Here is a 24,232-nt window from a genome sequence, read left to right on the forward strand (position 1 = left end):
AGCCCGTTTCCCACGGCCGTTTGTCATCTCCCGAGCAGGCGGCGACGCGCGGTGGGAGTGGCCGTGGACGCGTGTCGCGCGCCGGCCGGGCCGCAGCACGTGGCGCACGTGGTCGGTCGGCGGGTCTCCCCGCCACGGTGCGCGGCTGGTGGGAGGCGGCCGGCACTGGCGCCGCAATCTGGGTCACGTGATGTCGACGCCTCGGACAGGACAGCTGACATTTGGGACGCCGGCTCACGGGAAGTGCGCACAGGCAAAAATGAGCGATTCGAGTGAAATGTAACTGAACAAAAACATTCCGCGTTGTCCTGTTTCCTCACTGGCTATGAAAGGTTTGAGTAAGTACGTTCGGTTATTTTCAAGCGCGTTGAATCGCACGCTGGAGCTTCGCAACGCGCCGTCACGCAGCCAGCTCTGACGCGCCCCATGCCCTTGCATTTCGATGGCCGTGCGCCACGAGTACATGTGTCCCTGGAACTAGCCGGGCTGTGCCTGCGACTACATGTCTTGCGCGGCTGAACACGGCGGCCGGTCACCCGCACCGTGAAGCCAGAGTGGTCGCCGTCAGTGGTGCATGTAAGGCTTCGATCGTCGCAGCTGACGGCAGTCAAGGCCTTGGAAGTTATGCGGCTTCCTGAGGCGGGCGACGCGGCTGCGCCGGTCACAGTCGGTGGACCCTGTTTACTCCTTGCGGTCCCGATTGTTTTCCCCCACTTTCTTCCTCCCGTGCCTGTTTGCGTGCCGACTGTCTTCCCCCGGCCGTCCTATATCTGTCGGCGGGTAGTGGGATTAGCGCCTCTCGCCGCCGCCGCCGCCCCCGCCGCTGACGACGCCCCCCTGCGCCGGCCGCCGGCCCGCTGCGCCCGAGATGGGCGTGCGATGCGGCGCCGTCGCCAGCGGCTGTTGATCTGTCCGTGCCAACTCTCTCTCTCTGCTCGGCCGACGGACTTTCGGCGGCCCGTCGCGCCGGCCTTTCCTGCCGGCTCCGAGCCGCTAATGGTCCGGAGAGAGCCGCTAGCCCGGCTGCAGTCCACGCCGTGACGGGCGCCGGCGTCGCCGGCACACTGGCCGCCTGTCGATATATGCCCGTTTCACTCGGCGGCGTTGCGTCGGCGGTCGTTAGCGTCTGTTACCTCACCGAGCCGGCGGCGGCCAGCTGTCTGTCTGCCGGCTCGCTGCCTGGCCGGCCGGCCGCGATGCGCGGCTCTGCGGGTGGGTCAGCGGCCTCCGAGGTCGCGCGCTCTCGTGAGCCGCTGCCGTCACCCGGCCGGCGGGTGGAAGCTGGCGGAATGTTTACCGGATGTGGCACCACTTGGATTATGAGCGCAGCAACCCGTTGTGACAGCTGTCGCGTTGAAGAAGGAAGCTTGTACAGGGGCGGGTTTGGTGCAGGTGAGCTCGTGGTCGTGATGTGCGCCTCCTTTCGTATTCTGCCCCGACCTGAGCTCGTGGTTACACAGTTGTCCATGATAACAGCCGAGCTTCCCTGTGCTGGGATGCGATCAGATACCTTTTCTACGTGATTAGCATCTGCAATGTCATGGTAACCATAGCCATGTTCAGAATTGCACTTATGAATGCTGCAAACAGCTGCTTTGTGTTCTATTACGGAGAGGGACCATTCACATGTCGTTTGTACGTCATAAGCATCTGTAGTGTCATATAAGCGTTGTCATGTTAAGCACCCCCGCATAAAGAACGATACAAATTTTAGTCAACGAATTTCGATGCAGAAATCGTGTCTGCTTTCACACATTCGTATTTCCACACAAGCAAGACGAAGGATGTTGGTGAGGTAACACGCATTGCCAGAATTCAGCAAGCTTGGCCCACTTGGCAAACGCTGCCAGGCATGGCGTCAGCAGAGCATAGCAATGACCGGGAGAACTCCCTGCTGACTGGCATAGTAATGACGGGGATAACTGACTGCTGCTGCCATAGCAATGACCGGGAGAACTGCCTGCTGACTGTCATTGTAATGACCGCTAGAACTGCCTGCTGACTGCCATTGTAATGACCGCTAGAACTGCCTGCTGACTACCATAGCAATGACTGCGAGAACTGCCTGCTGACTGTCATAGCAATGGCCGGGAGAACTCCATGCTGACTGTCATGGTGGTGACCGGGAGAACTGCCTGCTGACTGTCATAGCAATGGTGGGGAGAACTGCCCTGCTGACTGTCATAGCAATGACCGGGAGAACTCCCCTGCTGACTGTCATGGTGATTGACCGCGAGAACTGCCGCGCTGCTGCCATAGCAATGAGCGAGGAGAACTGCCTGCTACTGTCATCGCGCACAGACGCTGATAGTGAAACGGCGCCGTTCCTAAAGCCGTCTCGTTGCTTTGCTAATACCACGTTCAAGGCTGTCCTTTTGCAACGAAAGGGCTCAACAAAGATTCGTGCTCTGTAATCTGTTGTTCGCGCAAACGATAATACATAGCCCACCCTATTCCGCACCACCTCCTGCAGCATACTGAGTTCGTCCAGTCACGCCCCCGTGAGTCGGCTGATTTTCCCGATCATCGCCTGATGTTCAGTACGGCCTGAGCTCCCTGACCGTTGCCTGATCTCCCCGAATAGCTTTAGATTTCCCCGAACATCTCCTGATCTCCCCGAACAGCGCCTGATTTTCCCGAACAGCACCTGATCTCCCCGGACATCGCCGGCTCTCCCCAAACACCGCCTGACCTTCTCGAGCAGCACCCGATCTCCCGGGGCATCGTCTTATCTGATAAACTGGAACCTCGCCTGATCTTCCCGGGCATCACCCTATCTTGGTGGCCCTCATACCAAGCGCGTCGCATCCGGGCCAGGAACCCCACCGCCGCGCGAGCGCCCGCCGCGACACCTCCGCCGACACTCGGCGGCGTCCCGCGCCGCGGTTTTCACTGGGAGGCGGAGACCGGGGCCGGTCCGCATCTGGGCTAACGTCGCGCCGGCCGGTGCCGCCGGCGCCGGCGCGGCCATCCACACCGCGGCGGACGGCGGCGGCGGCGCCGGCCACGGGCGGTCGGCTAATTAGAGCCGGCGGCGGCCGGCGGAGCGCCGCACCAGGTTCGGTCGAGGAGGTCACCGCGCCGGAGCGCCGGCCGGACCGCCCGCCGCCCGCCGCCCGCCGCCCGCCGCCGGCTGGTTGACCGGCCGCCTGCGCCGCTCCCCACCGCGGGCCCCGTGGCCGGCCGTGTCACACCTGCGTGACGTCTGCGTCGGGGCTCGGCGGCGCCCCGCCGGAGGCCGCCGCCCGCGAGAGCGGCCGCTGTCGACCGCCGCGCTCGGCGGTGGACTCGCGCCGTGTGGGAGATGGCGCGGACACGGGAGTCGCGCCGACCGAGGCAGGCGATCCGGTGCGGCGCGGTCTGACGTGCCGCCGCCGTGACGGCCCGCGGCTCGAGGCGCAATTATCGCCGCGGTAATGACGTTTTCCCAGCACCTCGCACTGCGCCTCGTTGGTTAATTGCATTGTCGCTTCGGTCTAATCGCATTGTTTGCGACTTCCTGTTAATGTGTTGGCACTTCCTAGTGAATACCGCCAGATTTAGAGCTCTCGGCCCGGGCCCGGTGTAATTGGCGCCATTGCCGTCCGTTGTGAAACCCGATGCCCATTTCGATGGTGGTCCGTCGAGGCCGGCCTCCGCTCGCGCCCTTGGACCCGTCTTCAAACGGCTCTTAATTCAAGGAAACATCGCTCCCGTCCGTCCACTGAGACGCCGCCGTCGCCGTGCGGCCAGGGCGGGACTGGGTCATGGGAATACTACAGTTTTTGTGCGCCTATCGCAGGATGCATCGTGGCGCTAGAAAGCTGTTGTCGCCAATGGGCTGCGTGTCAAACTAGCATGCGAATTGCCAACAAAAAAACGGGCGGAAAATAAGCAACGAGGAAGAAAGGAAGAGGAAGGGGAGAGGAACAGACAAAGAGAAAGAGCGAGAGGGAGAGGGAGAGGCGGGGAGGGGTGGAGGGGGTGGAGAGGAGTGCGATGCACCGCGTTAAATGCGCATGTCGGAGCGCGCTTTCGCCGGCGCCGCCGTTGGTGGCGTGCCTCTCGGCCGTCCAGGAGGCCGGGCCGCCCCGCTTCCCGCCGGTCGGAGCGCTGAGAGCCGGCCGCTCAGCCGGGGGCAGCCCAACCGTGCTGTCCGTCACATGGCGGCCGCCGCTCAGTCCGCGTGCCCGGCGCGGGCCCGCCGGCGGCGCCCTGAGCCGACGGTGCGCGCCGCCGGCGCCGGTCCGCTCGCGCTGCCCGCCCGCCCGTCGGTGGCGGCCACTGGGGACTGTTGCAGGCGTGTTGGACGCGCTTCGTGGCCCGGCCGGCGCGCGCTGTCAGTGTCCGCATGACATGGTCAGTGTCAGTGTCAGCTGGCCGTCCGGCCGCGGTCACCGGCCTCGCCGAGCCGCCCTCCGTCGAGTGATAACGCGGCGTGATGACGGCGTCCGGCCGGCCGGGCGTGTGCCCCCACCGGGGAGGGGCTGCAGTGACCTGCGCCGCCGCCGGGTCACGCCGGCTCGGCGGCCGTCATGCTGACGTGACGCTCGGCGCCGGACGCGGCGGCGCCGGCGTGCGTCACGTGGAGCGACGCGGCGGCGCTGGGACGTGCGCGGCGCCGGCCGGCCGGCGGCCCGGCTCGACGAGTGGGTTAGGCGGGCACGGGAGCTGACGTGCCGGCGTTGGACGTGTGGCGCCATGAGTTAACACTGGCTGACCTCCGGTGGTGGACGTGTTTGCTGGTTAGGGCAAGCGCGACTCGTGGCGCGATGCCGCTCGCTCTGTGTTAGGGTGCTTGGGCGGGATGCCTCGCCCCATCAGCGGATCCTAAGTGTTGTCTGCACGCGGCGGCTGCATCTGCAGTAACGCCATCCCATAAACTGTACATTTGCATTCTCCCCATTTCTACACCGAAGTTATATCATCATCAGTCTTTGTTGAGCATTCTTGTGGTAGCTGGAGTTGTAATAAACGACCCGTCGACGCATGAGACGACGGCCCCGATGGGGACGGAAAACCTGAGCAGGCTGCCCGCCATCCCACGTCCTGCATTCCTCGACATGACGCCGGCCAGCACCAAATATTCCGATTATTATGCCCGGCACGCGGCGGCGTGGAAGCGCTTCGCCGCGCCGCCGCCAGGGGCGCGCCGGTCGCGGCCGGCGGCCGGCGCGCGGCCTCCTCCACAGACGTGCTCGTCGCGGCGAGCCGTGCCGAGTGGCCGCGCGCGCGCACACGCGGCGACCCGCGTGTGACCGGCGCGGAAGCGGTGTGACCCGACGACCCCGGCACGCGCGCGGCGACCCGCCGCCACAATGGCGTCGACCGGCGGCCTGCTGTCGCCGACACTGGTCAAGAACGCCATGCGCTCGTTCTCGGCGGACAGCCTGAACGTGGGCGGTTCGGCGGCCGCCGGTGCCGGCGGGTCAGCTGGGGCCGGCTGGCGCCCCGGCCCTGCTGACACGCGCTCCTACGTCCCGCTGGCGGCCACGCGCGTGCGGGAGGTCTCCCGACGCCGCCCACGGCCGGCAGCGGGTCACCAGGTCAGACAGCGCGGCGCGGCGCGGCGCCGGCCGGGCCCCGCCCCGTGCTCTGCTTGTTGTGGGGGTGTGGTCCTGCTGTGTGTCGTTCCGCTGTGCGGCCGACCGGCTGGGGGGGGGGGGGGGGGCGTGCTCTTCGCTGGCACGCGGGTGTCTGACGGGTGTGGGGATGTGCGGTGGTGATGTGTGGCCCCTCCGGTGACCGGGTGGTGCTGCCAGCAGTCCTGTCCCCCGCCCTGGCTCTCAGGCGATTGACGGCATAGTGACACGCATATGGACAGGCTCCCCCGCCGGCCAGCGCAGGCGTTACCTTCACAGTTCCGTTGCATGCGCGTGCGGGTTATTCCCACGCGCTCGTTGAGGACTGCAAAACGTGCCGCTCTGGGTACGGTCGTAAATCTCCGTGCTTTCGCCCCGGGGTGTGGTCCAGCTACAGCTCCGGAAGTGGCCGGGATGACTGTCCCAAATCTGCCCACTTGGACCGGACCGCTGCCGTGTGGACTCCCCGCGGCGTAAGATGACGTCCGGCGGCTCCGACGACGCTCAGGGCCGGAGCCGAGCACCCTCTCATGCTGAAGAATGGGGTGGGATGTGTGTCAGAGATAAACAGTCAGATGGGACATTCACATTCCGCGACAGATGTGCCGGGCCATCTCGCTGGCGTGTTTGGTCGTGAGGTCTGTGCAGACTGACCATCAGTGGGCTGACTGAGCCAGCTGCGCTGCGATGAATGCCTCTTGGGCAGCGTGCGGCAGCGCGCGGCACTGCCGGCTGGTGACGTCAACAGAAAGCGAAACAATTAGTGTTATCTTCCCCTGGATCCCCCATTTCCCTTCATGGGTCTGTTTACCACCCACTCCCTTATCTCCATGCATCGAAGAAGGCCGCTGCCCGTTCGTGATCGGCACCGGGGGCGGTCGGGCGCCGTCTCCTCCCTGTTTTCGCCGCGGACTGGCAGCTGCTGACCGCGCGCGCCTCTCCCCGGTACCTGTTGTCGCACCGGGAAGAGGCGCACTTGCCGCGGTGCGCCGGCGGCCGGCGCTCCTCCGCCGATCTGGGTCAGCTGTGTCGCCGCGCGGCGTCGCGGGGCGCCGCGAGTCGCGCGGATCTGCCCGGAACAAACCTATCGCGGCCGGAGATCGCGCCGCGTGCGCCGGCGCCCCGGGCTGGCCCAGTTAGCGGCGGCGGCGCGGCGGGCGCCTCTGGCCCGGGTGCGGTCCGCGGCCCTCCCGGCGGCCGCCCCATGATCCGGGCGATCGCCAGGGCCTGTCGACGATGAGCCGGCTGACGTCCTCTGGCTCAATGTGAGCGGAACGACGACGCCGATAGGGAAAGAGAGCAGCGGAGATGAAAAGCTCCGTGCTCCCGGCCTGCGGCCGCCGTGGGTCCTTTGACCGACCGGCGCGCTGATCGACAGTTTCGATAGAGCCGAAGAGAAACTGGAACCACTCACCCATCCATTGCCGGTGGTGCATTACCAGAAGCGACGCTCCACCTCAGGCTTTGGAATGGTTGGGCCCGACTTGCTGTTAACTTGTTGACAACCTTTATGTGGTCGGCAGGGCATGCCTCAAGGTTCATAAGGCCCGGAATTCACTAGATTCCCATAATCAACCCACCACCCCCGGCGCCGGCCGTGACTGGCGCCGCCGGTCGCCGCAGAACCGGGTCAGACGGCCCGCGGAGCGCGGTCAGACGACCTAGCCCGACCCGAGGTGAGCCGAGCCGAGCCGAGCCGAGCCGAGCCGAGCTGGGCTGGGCTGGGCTGGGCTGGGCCGGGCTGGGCTGGGCTGGGCTGGGCTGGGCCGGGCCGGGCTGGGCCGGGCTGCCCAGGCGTCCCGCGCCGGCAGAACAGCTTCGCCGACCGGTCCATCTGCGCGATGCGCCAGCTCCTAAACACGGACTCGAGATCTGTCAGCGACGGTGATTGTATGCTTGATACCCGCGCCCAGATAACATCGCAGGAACCGGTTTGGGCGGTTACCTGGACGTACTCTGGGTCTTGACTGGCGTACGGTCATCGCGTTAAGCTGTCCCGGACCTGGCTCGCGTGTCAAGTCAAGCACGCGTGCCTTGCGACAAAGTCAGTGTGCTAGCGCAGGACGACACGTCGTTATCTTCATTATGATTGAACACGGTCCGTCTAACGGATTTGTGACGGGAGCTGACGTCCAGCCGGGTCGGTATTCGAGACCTCTTCGCCCCGCACCCACGTGCCCACCCGACGAACCAGGTCAAACAACACGGCCAGTGACAGGCGAGCCTGACCCGAGAGGCGCCTGCTTCGGCGCCCAGAGACTCGGTCTGTAATTGCTCGTGTGCGGCGCGGAGCGGCGGCCGCGCGGGGTCGGCGCGCTGCTGACCCGGCGCCGCTCTCCTCTGAGCGACCGCCGACCGTATACGGCACCGCAGTGATGGATGGCGAAGCCGATGCATTGTCGGCGCGCCGCTGCGGCGTGCGATCAACATTCCGCCGGTGTTGGGAACCGCGGCTGGCTGCGCCGGGCCCGGTCCCGGGCCGCGGGGCGGGCCGCCGCGGAGGCAGCGGAGCGCCACGCCGGCCGCGGACGGCGTGGCGCGCGGCGCGCTGCCGGCCCGGCGCCGCTTGTGTCCCCGCCCAAGGCGGCACGCGAATGGGAGCTGGGTTCGCAGTTCCTGACTTCCAAGGTCGGAGCACCTCCCGTTAAGGATGTTGCGGCCTTCGAACGCCTATTCGGGTGCTGTGATGTTTTATGGGACGTCGAGTCCTGCCGTCGCTTAAACGAAGTAATTTCGTTTTTGGCGATTCTGCCCGGATTTGGCTGGGGTGTCGGTCAGGTGGCAGATGTACCGTCGGAAAGTATTTGGGCTCAGGCGCTGAGGCCGAGTCACGATCGTGTGGAACAAGCCGGTTTTATTGAAGGAAACTGTGTCAGTGTCAGTTATCGACGGTAAACTTTGGGGCTTTATCAGATACCAGATGGTGTTTTTATCGGTGATATCGCATGCAAAGTGCAGCAAAAAAGTGGTGGTCAGTCTGGTTTTGATTGCGTTCCTAACAAAGCATTGCATTTTTAGATGTGGCAACGTCTCTTTGAAACCGCGTTTGGAGCGCTTGAATATTGGGCTGTACAGGAGCCTCGTGAAAAAATCCTTGCAATGTTCGCAGGAAGCAACATTCGGAAAATGGATGTGGTGCCGGTGCAATCAGTGTTATTTTGCCATTGGGCGAAGGCCAATCCATCAGAATATGTCTTGGTTGCGTCACCAACATTGTCATTAGTCGGCAAACCATGCGCTCTAAATTTCGACTCTAGAGCTGTTTGATCACTGGCCTCAGTGATAGTCCGATCTCGGCTCAACGGTATGATCTGAGCCGCCGTCCTCCAACGCTCATCTTATCAGACGGCGCCTAGCCTGGCCGAGCCGAAAGTGCGCCCTCACATCCGGTCCTGCTCGCACCGCTTTCAACAAGCCGCCTGTGCTTGATAGCGCGTCAGGTCAGCGCGGCGCGGTCGACCGCCTCGATACCCGCCCCCGCTGCAGTCTGCCAGCGCCGGCTCCGATACCCGCCCCCGCTGCAGTCTGCTAGCACCAGCTCCAACACCCGCCCCCACTGCAGTCTGTCGTCGCGTCGCGGGCGCACGCTGGCCGCGTCGGCCGCGCCTCGACCGGAAGTTGCACGCCGGCCGAGTGGCGCGCGTCCGCTGCCGGCGTGCGCCGGCGGCGGACGGCCGGTACGGTGCGGTGCGGCCGCCGCCGGCTCGACGTCTGATTAACGCCCGGTGAGGGCGTCAGCTGGCCGGCCGGCGCTTGGTGTCGGCCGTCACACGTATCGCGGCTGGGTAATGACGCCCGGATGGGTGGCGGAGCAGGTGGGGCTGAGTGATGGCCGGCGCTGCGGCATCGATCAGCGTAGAGTAACCTGGCTCCTTCGAGGCGGCAGGCCGACGCCACTCCGAGTGGCCGCGACGGGGCGCGATCCCGGGACCTCGCACTCCGACGAACAGCGGTTTGGGCGGCCGGCATGGCCGCTGCGCCGTTCACCATTGCCAAACGCCATTCGCAGGCTGCAACCTATGACGTCACCGGGAAGTGCGTCGTAACAGTTCTCACGCCAGTGCGGCCGCCCGTGTGTGGCGTTATGTGTAGTCCTCTCAGAGCCCATTTGTTCATTGACCCATCATTTGTTCATTGACCCAAGGCCCGCCCACTTAGCGTCATAGACACATGCCAATGAGGGACGCCTTTATTCGGAATATGGGCTCGAGTGGAATCATCTGATCCAACCCCATGGAGACATGTAGCGCGCTGGAATGTTATTTGAAAAACAGTTGTTGGCAAGTGATCTGCAGCTAAATACATCATCGACCACGCTTTTCACATATGATCGGGACCTGCCCGTTTGTCAGACATACACGGCCGTGAACGGCGCATCCATTTCGAATCAAACGCACATCGCCTCTGGGCCGAGTGGGGCATGAGCTTGGGGTATGGAATAGGCTTTCAATGGCTTATGAAGAACGGGGATCAGGTGGCTACTTTGTCGGGGAAGAACTGGACTCTGAATTCACTCACCCGAGCTCGAGTCTCAGGCCACGGCGGTGGGATCGAGTGAGAGAGTGGCTGTTTGTGCTGGTGCGGCCGACCCATCTCCGCTGATTGGGCCAGCGGGGCCGGCGGACAGCCAATACGGTCGGCGACGGGCCGCTGTGTCGACAGTGGGTCACAGTCGGCCTGCAGGTCAGAGGCGCTGGACGCTGAATGGACGCGGCGCCGGTCACGCGGCGTAACGGCGATACGCCGCGTGACTCGGCGGCGTGACGCGCGCCGCCGTGTCACGCGGTCACGAGGCGGCTGAGTGTGGGGCGGTTTGACCCGGCCACCCGGCTGCTAATGGACAAGCTGTGCGACCCTGATCGATGCACATAGTTATCGACTATCATGTACGAAACTTGACGAAAGGCGCGTCGTCTCATCCCTCCTTCTTCCCACTGTCTTGAGAGAGTGTCTATGCCGGCGGCGGAATCGGGCTGTGCATGAACCGCCTCCAGCTGGTGTTCGGTCGGGACCAGCCGCCGGCTCGGTGTCATTACACCCACTCAGCCCGGCGGGCGGGCGGGCGCGCCGTGTGCCGTCCGCACCGCCGCCGGCTGGGGCGGCACCGGCCGGTGCAGGCGGACCGCGATGCCCCGGCCCCGCGGATCGGCGCCGCCGCGTGCCGCGTGCCCTGAGTCGGCGGCCGGGTGTGCGTGGGGACCCGGCCCTCTCCGGTGGAGAGGCGCGCTCACGCCGCGTCGCGGGGGGCGGCAGGTGCGCCGCGTTCGCCGCTGACCTTCGCCCCCGACACCTCTGATCGTCCCGGTTAAGCCACCTGCCGCGCAGCTTTCAGGTTATCTTATCGACGGCGCGCCCCCGTAGGACGCGCGCCGGGCCAGTGGTGACTTGGCGGCGCCGGCGGTCTGCGCTGATCGCGGACTGCCAGCGGATCTCCCCCCACGACCGCGCTCTGTAAGTGGCCGCCGCTTTCGCCCGTGGCTGTCGCTGACCGTGGCCCGCGTGACTCCGCTGTGGCCTGCGTGACCCCGCTGTGGCCTGCGGCGCTGCGCCGCCCGCCCGCTGGCCCGCTCCGAGCGGCGGCAGGGGCGCACGCACGTTGTCAGCATGTCGGCCGGGCACACTGCTCGCGCACCTCGAGCCGCTAGATCCGCCGCTGGCCCGCTCGGGTAGCCGGCCCCTGCCTCTGCCTGTGCGTGTGTGGGGTTCTGTGAGTGTGGGCAGGTGTGTGTCCGTTCCTCGGGGCTCTAGCCGGGCGGCCGTGGTACGGGTCGGCCCGCACTGGGAGCGCAGAGTAACAGGCCTGAATGGGGGCAGGCAGCCTGTGACCAGGCGGCTGGCGTGCTGACCATGCTTGGTCCGCATGCACGCGGTCGGTGCAGCCGCGCCGCGCGGCCGCCGGCCTGCACCCCGGGGCCATTAGGCTCGACGCTATCGCTACTCCCCAGTGCCGCGTGCGCCAGCTGACTGCGATAGACGGAGCTAGTTTGGATGTTGTGTGCATGGGCTGTTCTGTTTGAGGTGCTGAAGCGTGTTAGGGTGGGTACCTTCGTGTTGAGGCTTTTTGATTTAGCAACGCTGTCCTGCGGCAGTGTGAAGGCTTTTATTATCTCCCATGCCACAAAAGCGTTACGAACAGCTTCGGCCGGTACCCAAGCTTGCTGCTTTCGGTTTGCTCTTCTGTAGCTGGCCAAGAAATCTCACGCGTGCATGTTCAAGTCATGTAATGCATCCTCCCAGTAAGACTTGAATTGACATGTCGGCACTTTGGTATCATGCTACCCAAGCTGCTCTCTCATAACATACTCGCGCGAGCCCGCACCGACCGCGCGGTGACCGGGCCGGCGTACCCCCGACCCCGCACCGACCGCGCGGTGACCGGGCCGGCGTACCCCGACCCTGCACCGACCGCGCGGTGACCGGGCCGGCGTACCCCGGCCCTGTACCGACTGTACGGTGACCGGGCCGGCGTGCCCCCGACCCCGCACCGACCGTGCGGTGACCGGGCCGGCGTATTCCCGACCCCGCACCGACCGTGCGGTGACCGGGCCGGCGTACTCCCGACCGCAGGGCTCGGCTCGGCCGGCGCTCGACTCGGAGGGCGACTCGGACATCAGCTCGGAGGGCAGCAGCGGCGCCAGCTCGCTGACGCGCAGCCAGGACAGCGGCGCCGGCGCCGGCCGCGCCCGCCTCTCCGAGAGCTCCGAGGCCGACAACGACGACGAGCTGGCCAACGTCAACCTGCGACAGCTGGTCAGCAGCGCGGCCTGGCGCCGCCGCAGGCCCGGAGGCCGGTGACGCGGTCGGCCCTTGGCGCATGCAGTTGGGCGGGGCTGGTGGAAGGACGGCGTGAGGTGGTCGGCTGTCGTCTCTGGTCTGCCTTTCTGGCTGCTCTGTGTGTTACACTCGCACGGCCAATGAATGTGTCTTAGCGCGCTGGCAAAACGACCTTCGCAATGTTGAGAAAGCACGTACTGTTGGTTTTTCTACATTTCCTTCGTATTGCGTCAAGTGCGGACTAATGAGCAGCGTGGACGCACGCATGTCCATCTAAGCCTGTCCGTTTTGTCGTTCATATGGGCTTCCTCCCCGGTTCATCTTGGCTCCATTCTCCTTTGTCACGCCTTCTGGTCGTCTCCCTGCGCGTGGCGGTTGCGCACTCTCTCTCTCTCTGTCTCTCTCGGTGTGTGTTTTTCTCTCCGGCACGGCCGCACGCTCCGGTCAACTGTTCGCACGTAACCCGTCTGAGTCGCACGCGCACGATCTCTCCTCCCACACCTGACTTTCGGCGTCTTTCCGGCTGCAGACTCGTCGCCATTTCCCCGGCTAACATTCTCTCACGTGAACACTCCGGCCGCCAATGTCGGGCCGCACGGTTCCGGTTTGGAGTGCATAGAACTGCATCGAAGAGGCATGCAGTATCAGTCCGATATTTGACCCACGTGCCAGCAGCGCAATACAGTAAATTCGTTCATGTAAGTTCGTTAATTGTAACTTCGTTAATGTTTTGGTCTGAAATTTTGATTTCAGCTAGACTTGTTAGCCTCGTCTGCCGAAGCATGGTCGGGTCCGGTAGCGTTTCACACGCAGACGCCACACCAGGCGGCGACCTGCTGCGTTTCCGACCAGCTTCCGCGTATCGCGAGCGCCCGGCGCTGGCGCGCGGCGCGTTTTCAAAGAGCGACGGTAACCTTTCAGCGATCGAGTTACCTGACGAACTTCGACTCTGCGAAAGCGACCGCGCGGCCCGTGCGGCGCCCCGACACGGGCGTGTCAATCAAAAACCTGGTACGTGGTCCGGCCGGTGGACCTGTCACGGCGCCGCTGGGGGGGGGGGGGGAGGGGGGCCGGGGCGTGCAGATACCGGGAGAGAACGCCGCCGAGCGAGACAGAGAGGGAGAGAAGCGTCCTGTGTCGCCGGCGGTGTCGTGCATCGTGTCTGTGAGGCGCTGCATTGTACCGCGTCGCCATCGGACGGACCATCGCACGTGTGTGTGGGTGTGGCTATGTCTGGGCATATGTGTGTGTGCATGCGTGCGTGTGTATGTGCGTACACGTGTGTGCATTCGTATGTCTGAACAGTGCTTCGCGCGGTGGAATGTACAGTGGTGCGCAGCTCGCCGGCGCGCACCCGCGCTGCCGAGGCGCTGACGCCGTCGCCGCCCGTCGCCAGAAAAACACGTACGCGGCGCCGCCGGCGGCCGCGGCCCGCGCCGGGCCCACCGGCGAGGCGCGGCCTCGAGACATGTCCAAGATCACGGTCAACATGGCCTCGCTGGTACGTCACGCGCTGCGCGCAGCCCCCAACAGTGGCACCTCCTGGTGTGAATGTGTGACGCACCTGCGCTGCTACCTTCGTGGGTTCACTTGAGCAGTTGTGTTGTTCGCGTCCTGTCTACCTACAGGTTATCCAGCATATGCCGTACCCAGCACATGGCTAATCTGCAACCTTGGCTGGCATGACTATGGTCATTGTGGACTCCATTTGACATGCACATTTCGCTTTGTTTGAAAAGAGGGTCTTCATCGGTGACGAAGTTTGCGTTCACTGAAAAGTAGACCACATCCTGTATGCATAGTTGTGAGCCTAGCCGTAATAATGTGTCTCCACATTTGGGAACACTTAGGAACATCTTTCAGCATTGCAATATGTCTGAATGCTTTGCAGCAAACCCTGATCGACTTTCTGCTAAGCGTAGGGGTATCCCGTTGCTCCCATGAAAAGTATTATGTTGCCGTTACGAGCCGTTTGTATTGTCTGCCGTAATCACTTCCCGTGAGCCATGCAGCAATGCTCGTGCCTCGCCCGGCCTCGTTACGTCCGCTCTCCGCAATACCGTACGGATTCGGTTCCGCGCTGTCACGGCCGCCGCGCGCGCCCACACTAGCAGTGCAACCGAGCGCCGGCGGGCGGGCCGCGCGCCAGCGGTGCCGCGCCGGCCCCAGCCGCGGGCGGCGCCGGTGGCACAGTGTGATCTCGCCAGGCGGCCGCCGCAGCCGGCGGCGCGGCGCCGGCCCTCGCCCTGGAGCCGGCGCAGCTGGCAGCGGCCGCTGACCGCGTGTCCCGGCGCCGGCAGAAGTCCGTGTACTCAAGCCCGGACGGCGGCCCGAAGCCGGCCGGCCAGAAGGCGGCGGCGGCGGCCGACCTGCCTGCCGGCCTCAGCCTGCCCTCCATCCGGGCGGCGTACGTGCAGCAGGCGCAGGGTCACGGGCAGGCGGGCGGCGCCGCCGACCGGCCGGCGCCCCGCACCATCCGCACCGGCGTCAGCATCGACAAACTGGTCAGTGGCGCGCTGCCCGCCGAGGCGCGCGGCAGGCAGTGCCGGCCGGTCGGGCAGCACCACCCTTTGGGAAGGTGTTGGTCCCTGGTGCTCCCTGCAGAACGTCAGACGCTGGTCGTCTCGTCTGCCCTGGCTTTAGCCGCAGGGGGTGCTGATCAGCCCGTGTCTCCGCTTGATCTCCGGGCCGAAGGTGCTCCACATGGGATGCGCCGGTGATCGGTCGATGGGCGTCGCTCGAGCGGAAGTGGTGCAGCTCGGTCATTGGAACGCAACCTCGTGTGATGAGACCGCTTTGGCCTGCTCGGGTCCTGTGTATGGCCAGACTGCTGAGCGGGCTGCGGGCTGCAGCGGTAGCTAGATCACTAGCGGGCGGTACTGTTTACAGCCTCGGTGGCTCAGAGTTACATGGCACGGCCACCGCTCATTGGGCGAGGGACGTGCAGCGCTAGCTGTTGACGCTGCTCGCTTGTGTGATGCATCCAGGCACGTGGCCAGGATACACGTGTGCGATTGTGAAGTGTATAACCTCGTGCTCGGTAGCATGTGTTTGCATGCCCACTAGCATGCCAGCTAAATGGTGTTGTGCGAATGCCAACGGTGTGAGGTTCCGGTGCTAAATAACCCCAGGAAGTCCAATAATATGGGAAGAACAACATGATGCGCTGCGCCCCTGCTGGCCGCCTGGCTCGCATGTGGGGCGGCGGCCTGGCGGCCGTCGCTGTGCGGCGGAAGACCGCCCCGGGGGCCGGTGGTGTTTGAGGTACTAACACACTGGGCTCGCTGTCCCTAGCGCACCAGCTGGAATGACCTGACCCAGGCCGGGGAGAGACCAGGCGGTGACCCCTTCAGCCAGTCAGACTCTCTGAAGAGTGCGTGCATGGGGGTCTCAGTTAAAGCCCTAGTAAGTCAATGCGACTGCAGCCAACGTCGGGACTTTTTCGAGCAACTCGCTCACTTTTCGTGATGTCTTAAGTTGGTTTCCCATTCTTCATTATCGATATAAGGGACCTTAAAACAGTATCATCGTTTGTGTGTCAGGAAAATTTTACGTCATGTCCACCCTAACCCTGAACGGAATGTACAGATCACAAAGTAAGTCAAGCCGCCTACACTAACCCGTCTAACAGGGGCTTAACTAGCACTGCTAACGGACGGCCAGGGCGCCGAGACCGGGCGGCCGGACATCGACTGACCTGGGTGACCTCCCGCAGCGGGCCAGCTACGGTGACCTCAGTCGACTGTCGGACGCGCCGGCCCCCGAGCCGACACTGCGGCCGGCCGCCCCCCGCCCCGCCCCGCGCTGTAACAGTATCCGGGACCTGGTAAGGACCGCCCCCGACTGGCAGACCTCAGCGGGCGCGAGCCCGGACCCGGGCGCGCTCCGTACCCGAACGGGACTGCGGGCGGATAAATACTGGGCGGGTCCGACCGTTTTCTGACATCAGACTTGTATGTTTGTGTATATGCATGCGCGACTGGAGTGAGGGGGGCGCTTTTACGGAACTCGTTGCGTCGTGGTCTCCTGACATTGTACAGATTGCTTAAAACGGGGAGCAGTGACTCAAGCTTCGGCAGTTTAGTGGAAAGACGGTGATAGTAGTCTTTAACATGAGCTGTCACCAGCCGCTGGCCTAACTCGCTTGACTAACGCGCGCCGCCTAACGCTGCTGCCCAGAGCTCCAGCGCGGTGGACCTGCCGGGCCTGCAGGCCTCGCCCGTGCCGCGCTCCTGGCTTCAGGCGCCGGCCGAGGCGCGGCGCCACCGGCGCGCTGCCGCCCAGGTAGGGGACAGCACTGGGCGGACACCGAATCGTTGACTGAGTTCAACTCGCTGAGCAAAAGCAGATCAGCTGGCCTTTAAAAAGACGGGCTTTGTTTTGCATGTTAGCTAAACTAACCGCCCCTCCCAAGACTGAGTGTGACTTTGTCAACAGGCCGGCAGCCTACTAACATGTGCTATATCTGTACGGCCGGCGCGCGGCTCGGCCTGACGCCGCCGCCGCTGCGCAGCCCGCCGCGCCGCTAACCCACTAACGACGCCGGCAGGACGAAACGCCTCTGACGCCCCCGACGTCCCTGACAAAGAGCCGGTACAAATCAGAGGGCGACCTGACGCTGGCGGCGCCGGCGCCGGCGTCGGCCCGCCAGGCGCCGGCGACGCCCGAGCGCGGCCTGCGCGACTCGGACGTGTTCTCCCGCGTCTCCGTCAAGACCCTGGTACGCGGCGGCGCACCCTGTGCGCGCGGGCCGGCGGAGGGCGTGGCCGGTGGGCAGCTGTGTAGTTGGGGGATCGTGGCTGCCTGTTGTCGCGGTGGCGGGCTGACGACCAGACGACGGCTGGGTGTAGGAGTTGTGCGGTGTGGTGTGATGCGGCTCGCCGCCTCCGTCCGAGGTCGTGGCCGCTAGGTGTCACTTCGACGTCAGATCGCTGCTCCCGGATGAGATGTGCCCGGTCCCGGCTTTGGCGCCGGCCGGACCAGCGGCCGTCTGGGGACGGGGGCTGACGCTTGTCCCCGGTGTCGGCGCCGGCTGGGCGGGACGCTCTGTACAGGGTGTAGGGCGGTTTAGAGCGGTGTCTGGGACCGGGGGCGGACGCTTGTCCCCGGTGTCGGCGCCGGCTGGGCGGGACGCTCTGTACAGGATGTAGGGCGGTTTAGAGCGGTGTCTGGGACCGGGGGGCTGACGCTTGTCCCCGGTGTCGGCGCCGGCTGGGCGGGACGCTCTGTACAGGGTGTGGGGCGGTTTAGAGCGGTGTCTGTGGGCGGGGGCGGGCGCTTGCCCCCGGTGTCGGCGCCGGCTGGGCGAGCCGCTCTGTACAGGGTGTGGGGCGGTTTAGAGCGGTGTCTGTGGGCGGGAGCTGACGCTTGTCCCCGGTGTCGGCGCCGGCTGGGCGAGCCGCCCTGTACAGGGTGTGGGGCGGTTTAGAGCGGTGTCTGTGGGCGGGAGCTGACGCTTGTCCCCGGTGTCGGCGCCGGCTGGGCGAGCCGCCCTGTACAGGGTGTGGGGCGGTTTAGAGCGGTGTCTGGAGGACGGAGGCGGACGCTTGCCCCCGGTGTTGGCGCCGGCTGGGCGGGACGCTCTGTACAGGGTGTGGGGCGTGTTACAGCGGGCCAGCTTCTGCGACCTGAGCCAACTGCGCGAGCCAGCCGTACCCAGCCCCGGCCGGGAGCTGACCAAGGCGGCCGGCCTGAGCGCCGCCCTGGTAAGACGGCAGCGGCCGACGCGCCGCCCCGCTCTGGTGACGTCTGCACTCTGTAGTCGAGAGGCCTCTCCCGCACACGGTCTGACGCGCCCTCTGTCACGTCTGACGCGCCGCTCCTCTGTTGCAGCGCCTCTGGGCCGACTCAGACTCGCTCTGACTCGCGGAGTCGGGCTGACTCTCACGCCTTCGGTGGAGGTCTCTCCTTTGTCAATGCGTGTCGCCCTGAGCTCTCTTCTGCGCGGAGTGATGCCTTTCTTTGGCTGTTGCATGAACCATGTACATATGTGACGGACCGACTGAAGTGTTATGACACACACGCTGGATGCTATGGTGGTGGGATTGTGGTGGAAGTGGTTTGTAATGAACTGCACGTTATTACGCACGCTTGAACCCTGGTTTGATCCCCTTGGGAAGCTTTGGTGGCGGGTGTTTTTTACGTTTGTTGTAAGATACCTACACGATTTCCGACTGCTGGTTTTCGCTTTATCCCACGCCTGTGCCACCCCGGCTGGCGGGCCTCGCGCGAGCCGGACGTCTGCCTGTCGGCGAGGCTGATTTGAACCCGTTGCTTTTCAGCGCTCTAGCTTTGGGAAGGATGACGCACTCTCGCCGGACCACACGCGGATCCACGTCCGTTCCTTTGACAGCTCCAAAGCCATGCGCAAGTTCAGCAAGGTACCGGACGGCGGGCGTGTTCGTGGCGCCCTATGGAGCCGGTTGCTGGCTCCAGTGGCTGATTGTTCGTGACATCCATTCTTGCGTGTGTCACTAAGCAAGCACAGTTGTCTGCATCATTGCATTCATTCATGTGGATTCGCCGAGTCAGGCAGTCCCCGTGGCCGGGTTGTTTCCTGTTTGGTCCCTGCACGCGGCGTTATGACGGACGCGCGGTAGTGCCCGGTGCTGACCGTCACCAGACCCCGCCACCTCCCCACGCGCAGTATTTCACGCTATCTGGCTGCCATCGTCACGCACGTCTCCCAGCAGCACTGGGCTCGGTACACCAGCTCTGGGCAGCTCTCTCACTCAGCGCAGTCACCTCACGCCGCTGCTCTCGGCAGTTCTCTCACTCAGCACAGTCACCTCGCTCCGCCGTCTCCCAGCGTCCCCCCCCCCCCCCCCCCCCCCCTCCGGCGTGAGCGATGCCGCGGCGGGCGGCGCGTCTAACAGCGGGGTGGTGGTGTGTGGCAGGACGCCGCGGAGGCGGCCGGCTCCGAGTGTCGCTCCTGCGGCCGCCAGGTCTACCAGATGGAGAGCGTGCACGCCGAGAAGGCCGTCTGGCACAAGAACTGCTTCCGCTGCAGCGAGTGCAGCAAGCAGATCACGTGAGTGGCCGGGGGACGGGCCCTCCACGAGAACGGACGCTCAGACACGCCTGGGAGTGGCCGGGGGACGGGCCCTCCGCGAGAACGGACGCTCAAACACGCCCGGGAGTGGCCGGGGGACGGGCCCTCCGCGAGAACGGACGCTTAGACACGCCCGGCGACATCACGAAGCGGTGCGCCATGTGAGGACATCCATGATTCGGGCTGGTAAACCGCGGACCTATCGACAAAAGACATCTCTGCCAAGCCGGAGGCCGTCGTGAGTTGCGCCGCGACCCAAGCGTTACGGTCTCACAGGGCCGACCCGATGCCCTGGTTTTCGGGCCCAGCCGCTCGGTCTGCGCAGGAGGTGGCGCTGCTGACTCATCTGCCTTTGTTGGGTTGTGCTGCCGTGTTTCGGTGGAAACGGACCATTGTTCCGGGGGTATCAGCCCTCGATGAAATGTCTTGCTGCCCACCGCTGCCAGCATACACCGCCTCGCTAGTACTGCAGTGCTTCTGCGCTGGCGTACACTGCCGTCCCTGGAATGACTGGGCTCATGTTTGGTGTACCATTGATCTGAGAGGCACGGCACTTGATCTATGAGTGGACCACGTTACGCATAACTCGTCTCCGTTCGCTCGGGCGGAACCCAGTTTGGTTTGAATCTGCGCGGGACGTCCGTCATCGCGTCCCCGTGCTCCCCGGCGGTGCCCCAGCGCCGTGTCATAAACGGTCGCGCCGCCTTCCAGCGTGGACACGTACGCCAGCCACGAGGGCCGCCTGTACTGCGTCGTCCACCACCGGCAGCTGATGAAGCCCCGGGCGCCGGCCACGCCCCCGCACGCCACTGACCCAGGTCAGTCCGTCACGCGACGTGACCTCGCGCCGCGCGCCGGGTGTGGTCAAGGGGGGGGGGGGGCTGTGGTTTGACGTGGCGAGTGAAGCCACCCAGAACGCAGTGTCGAAATCTGGCATTGGTGTGTTGAAACGGCGGGGTACGTGTCCACCAGCTGGCCTTCGGCACGGTTGCAGTTGACACCCGGCTGTCTATGCCGCCGGTGCGCCGTACCGCCGCCCAGCTGCGTCACTGACCATCTGGACTCAGGTAGGCAGCGGTGAAGTCCCAGCGTACCTTCACTGACCCGAGAGTCGCGAGCTGCGGTGCCATAGCCAGGCTGGAACCAAGCCCCCGGTCCATCGGGCCAGCTGCCGTCGCGTGGCCAGCGCCGCCCGTCAGCTGACATCCGAGGCGGCTCCGTCGGCCTCACGCTTCCTCTTCACTCTGGCCCGGCTCGTCTTGTGGCCCTGTGGTTCTTAAGCCGTCTTTGGAGTGGGGTTTTCTCACCGCCAACGGCCCTCACAAGTCCCGTGATGTCAAAACCATTCGTGGGCACACCAGTTGGAAAGCGGTGTCGGAAAGCCGGCGTACCGTTGTAAAACAGGCGTGTTAACGACCTTCGGTGCAGGCTGCGTCTGATTGTACAAACCAGGTCAGCGGGGTCGGATTAACGCGCTGGGCGCGCCATTTTTTTATTATGATCTCGGCAGAGGTCACCACTCGTGGCCCGTGGAAGGTGGAATCTAAAATTCTCCTGCGGTCTCTGACCCCCCCCCTTGCCTGAGCGACGGTCTCTGAGCCTCCTTGCCCGAGCGGCGGCCTCTGAGCCCCCCTTATCTGAGCGGCGGTCTCTGAGCCCCCTTGCCCGAGCGGCGGTCTCTGAGCCTCCTTACCTGAGCGGCGGCCTCTGGCCCCCTTGCCCGAGCGGCGGTCTCCGAGCCCCCCTTGCCCGAGCGGCGGTCTCCGAGCCCCCCTTGCCTGAGCGGCGGTCTCTGAGCCCCCTTGTCCGCGGTGTGTTCGGACGCTACACAGCGGTACGGCCATGATACGGCCGGGCCGGGCGTCCCCGCGCATCACCGCCGCGTCCACCGCGGCCAGAAGTGTGTCGCGCTCTCCCCGGACGGGAGCGACGTCGGACGCGGCGCCGGCCGCTGACCTGCCGGGGTCGGGTCACGACCGCCGCCGTCCGGCGCCTGGGAGCCCCTGCGCGAAACGGGGCCGGCCGGATGGACCCGGCTAGTCGGCCGCCGCTCCGGAAACACCCGGCTCGGCGCCGGCTCACCCCGCGGCCCGGCCAACGGTCTGAGTCGTGAGTCGGGTCCGAGTCTGGCGCTCTGAGTCGGATCCGAGTCTGGCACTCTGAGTCGGGTCCGAGTCTGGCACTCTGAGTCGGGTCCGGGTCTGGCGCTGTGAGTCGGGTCCGAGTCTGGCGCTGGGAGTCGGATCCGAGTCTGGCACTCTGAGTCGGGTCCGGGTCTGGCGCTGGGAGTCGAGTCCGAGTCTGGCGCTCTGAGTCGTGTCCGAGTCTGGCGCTGTGAGTCGGGTCCGAGTCTGGCGCTGTGAGTCGGCTCCGAGTCTGGCGCTGTGAGTCGGGTCCGGGTCTGGCACTCTGAGTCGGGTCCGGGTCTGGCGCTGTGAGTCGGGTCCGAGTCTGGCGCTGTGAGTCGGGTCCGAGTCTGGCGCTGTGAGTCGGGTCCGAGTCCGGCGCTGTGAGTCGGGTCCGAGTCTGGCGCTGTGAGTCGGGTCCGAGTCTGGCGCTGTGAGTCGGGTCCGAGTCTGGCGCTCTGAGTCGGGTCCGAGTCTGGCGCTGTGAGTCGGGTCCAGGCCCGGCGGTATGACTTAGCGGCTCCTACGACGCTACAGATGTTGGCTCGTGGCGCTCGCCACGCTCTGCCACGGCTGACAGGATCAGGCGCGCTCGTAAAGGTTTCGACTGCCATCGATTTCTCGGGTCTTGCGAGGTTTCCCAAGTCACTCGACGGAGGATGCATCCCACCGTAAGCCTTTCGTGCTGCGACTCCTGCTTGTTGGGTGCGGCTCGTAAACGGGCCGCTTGGTGGTTTGCTATGTAGGTCATGTGCATTATGCGGTAATGAGCTGAGCGCTGTTCAGTTTGCTGGCCAGCTCCGCATTAAGCAGAATGTTTCGTGGTTGAACCTATCAAGAAGCGCGGTGGCAGCCATTAACCGTACTTGTTTGAGGTGTGGCCGATTGGCCTGAACCGTCACCTCCGTCCAAGGCATCGCACTAATGGTGAGACCCGCTTTTGATCGCGGTCACAAGACCGGTTTCACCAGCGTCAGGTTTCGGTATATGGCGTCGGTAGTGGTCTTTTCTGTCTCATGGTTACTAACAATCCTACAGGGTCAAGTACGCACTGATATCCACCGTGTCGTGGTAGCCAGCTTTTTGCTTTTGTTTCGGTTTTTGAATTTTGTTTTTACACCTATGCAAAAGAAAATACTCTTAAACACTGACACTGGTTGCTCATTACCATCAAATTATGCCCGAAGAAAAAGCCCTGTGTGATGGTAGCTCTTTCCTCGTGAAAAAATCCGCAAAAAGGCTGGGGACTCAAACCTTAGGGAATGGGGTATGGCTCTCACAAGAGAAAACAATTTGACAATCCGGAATGCAAATGCCTTCTTCTCGAAGTCATACTTTGAAGATTTTTGCCCCCTTTTCGATGAGAATTATACTGAGCAACACTGCATGACCTACCACGGCACATCACTGGTAAAAAAGACCCGATCGATTCATTCCATCCGGTCGTCAGCGTAGATCCTCACCGGCTGAGGCTGCAAACCCGGGCCGCCGGCGCATGCGCAGAGTCGACTGGCCCGCCGCGCAGGCCGGGCGGCCGGGGCGGCCAGCCCCAGCGGCGGCGCGCTCCGAGGCGAGAAGTGAAACTGATGGCAGGCCGCATCAGCACCCACGACTGACACGAAACATTGCCATGGCATCGAACTATGAGTCATGTCTAAACTCGCACCCCTCCCCTCCCCGTCACCCCACCTCCCTCCTCACCCACCTCCAGGCAGTACCATGATTATTTGCACGGAGAGCGTTCGTTGAGAACGTAAAAATAGGGGTTTTGTGAGAACAATCACAGCACATCCAATGGAAATCGATTTTGTCAGTGGCACCAAAATAGCTGAGCTGCACATGATATTTTGTTGAGAAGTCAAGGTGCCGACGTCTTAGCTCTCGCCAAATGTACATACATGCATATATATATATATATATATATATATATATATATATGTATATGTATAAACACTGAACGTAAGGATTCAGGATTGCCGCGTTAGGATCGCCGACCGTGATCTAGGTTTACACCGCCCGCATATCAGACGCGCACCACACAGTCAAATCAGCTGATATGCCGCTCCCCCAAATCATAAGTTTGGCATAACGTGAAATTTACTCGGTGCGCGGGCGATGCACGCCGGAGAATAGCGGGCCGGCGGTGGGAGCGCTGTTTGTGAGCTCATGTAGGTACTGTTGACGAATTGTGTCGTTAGACAAGGAACGGTTGGTGCGTGTTTTGGATAGAGTAATTGCGTCAGGCTTAAGTTCTGGTCTGGTGTGTACTAACACAGCGAGTGGGGACAACAGTCCAAACAATTAGTCTATCTGCAAAGCTGATACCTCGTCTAAATCTGAGCCGTTCCCTGAAATTGTAGGGGCATAGGTGAATGATACCACAACGACCAATTAGTCGTTGGTTACTTATTCCCGTTGAAGCGTCTGATTTCCAGACCCGTCCGCCGATGGTATCTCTTGGCTGGTCACAGCCCAAGCGCTGGCGCCAGAGCGGTGCCCTCTGCCCCCGCCTCGTGCCCGGCGGCCGGGGGCAGCCGTCGGCACCTGGCGGCACTAACGAGCCGCCGAGCCGGTACACCGGAGCGGCGGCGCCGCCCGCCGCCTGTCAACGCTCCACACGCGCCGGCCGCGCCCGTCCAGCCTCGCTCCCACGCCCCGCACGCGCTCACACTTTCACCGGGCCTAGCAAGCGACGTCGGAGCCAGCCGGCCGCGGGTTCC

The 24,232-nt window shown here is 64.1% G+C and overlaps 1 protein-coding gene across 1 annotated transcript in view; it reads left to right on the top strand.

Annotated features, from left to right (window-relative positions):
* Positions 1–5,208: 5,208 nt before the first annotated feature.
* Positions 5,209–24,232, top strand: part of LOC119101956 (uncharacterized) — a gene marked incomplete at its 3' end in the record, with an annotated part of 44,091 nt that continues 25,067 nt past the window's right edge. Inside the window, exons 1-13 of the mRNA XM_037225351.1 lie at positions 5,209–5,525; positions 12,129–12,311; positions 13,257–13,346; positions 13,732–13,836; positions 14,636–14,839; positions 15,630–15,740; positions 16,051–16,161; positions 16,515–16,619; positions 16,885–17,055; positions 17,945–18,040; positions 18,617–18,715; positions 19,232–19,365; positions 20,098–20,204. Of these exons, the coding sequence (XP_037081246.1) occupies positions 5,298–5,525; positions 12,129–12,311; positions 13,257–13,346; positions 13,732–13,836; positions 14,636–14,839; positions 15,630–15,740; positions 16,051–16,161; positions 16,515–16,619; positions 16,885–17,055; positions 17,945–18,040; positions 18,617–18,715; positions 19,232–19,365; positions 20,098–20,204 (1,744 nt within the window). The remainder of the gene's footprint in view (positions 5,526–12,128; positions 12,312–13,256; positions 13,347–13,731; positions 13,837–14,635; positions 14,840–15,629; positions 15,741–16,050; positions 16,162–16,514; positions 16,620–16,884; positions 17,056–17,944; positions 18,041–18,616; positions 18,716–19,231; positions 19,366–20,097; positions 20,205–24,232) is intronic.

The sequence above is a fragment of the Pollicipes pollicipes genome, unplaced genomic scaffold (assembly GCF_011947565.3).
Source record: "Pollicipes pollicipes isolate AB1234 unplaced genomic scaffold, Ppol_2.1 Scaffold_5110;HRSCAF=6035_pilon_pilon_pilon, whole genome shotgun sequence".
NCBI classification, from domain to species: Eukaryota; Metazoa; Arthropoda; class Thecostraca; order Pollicipedomorpha; family Pollicipedidae; genus Pollicipes; species Pollicipes pollicipes.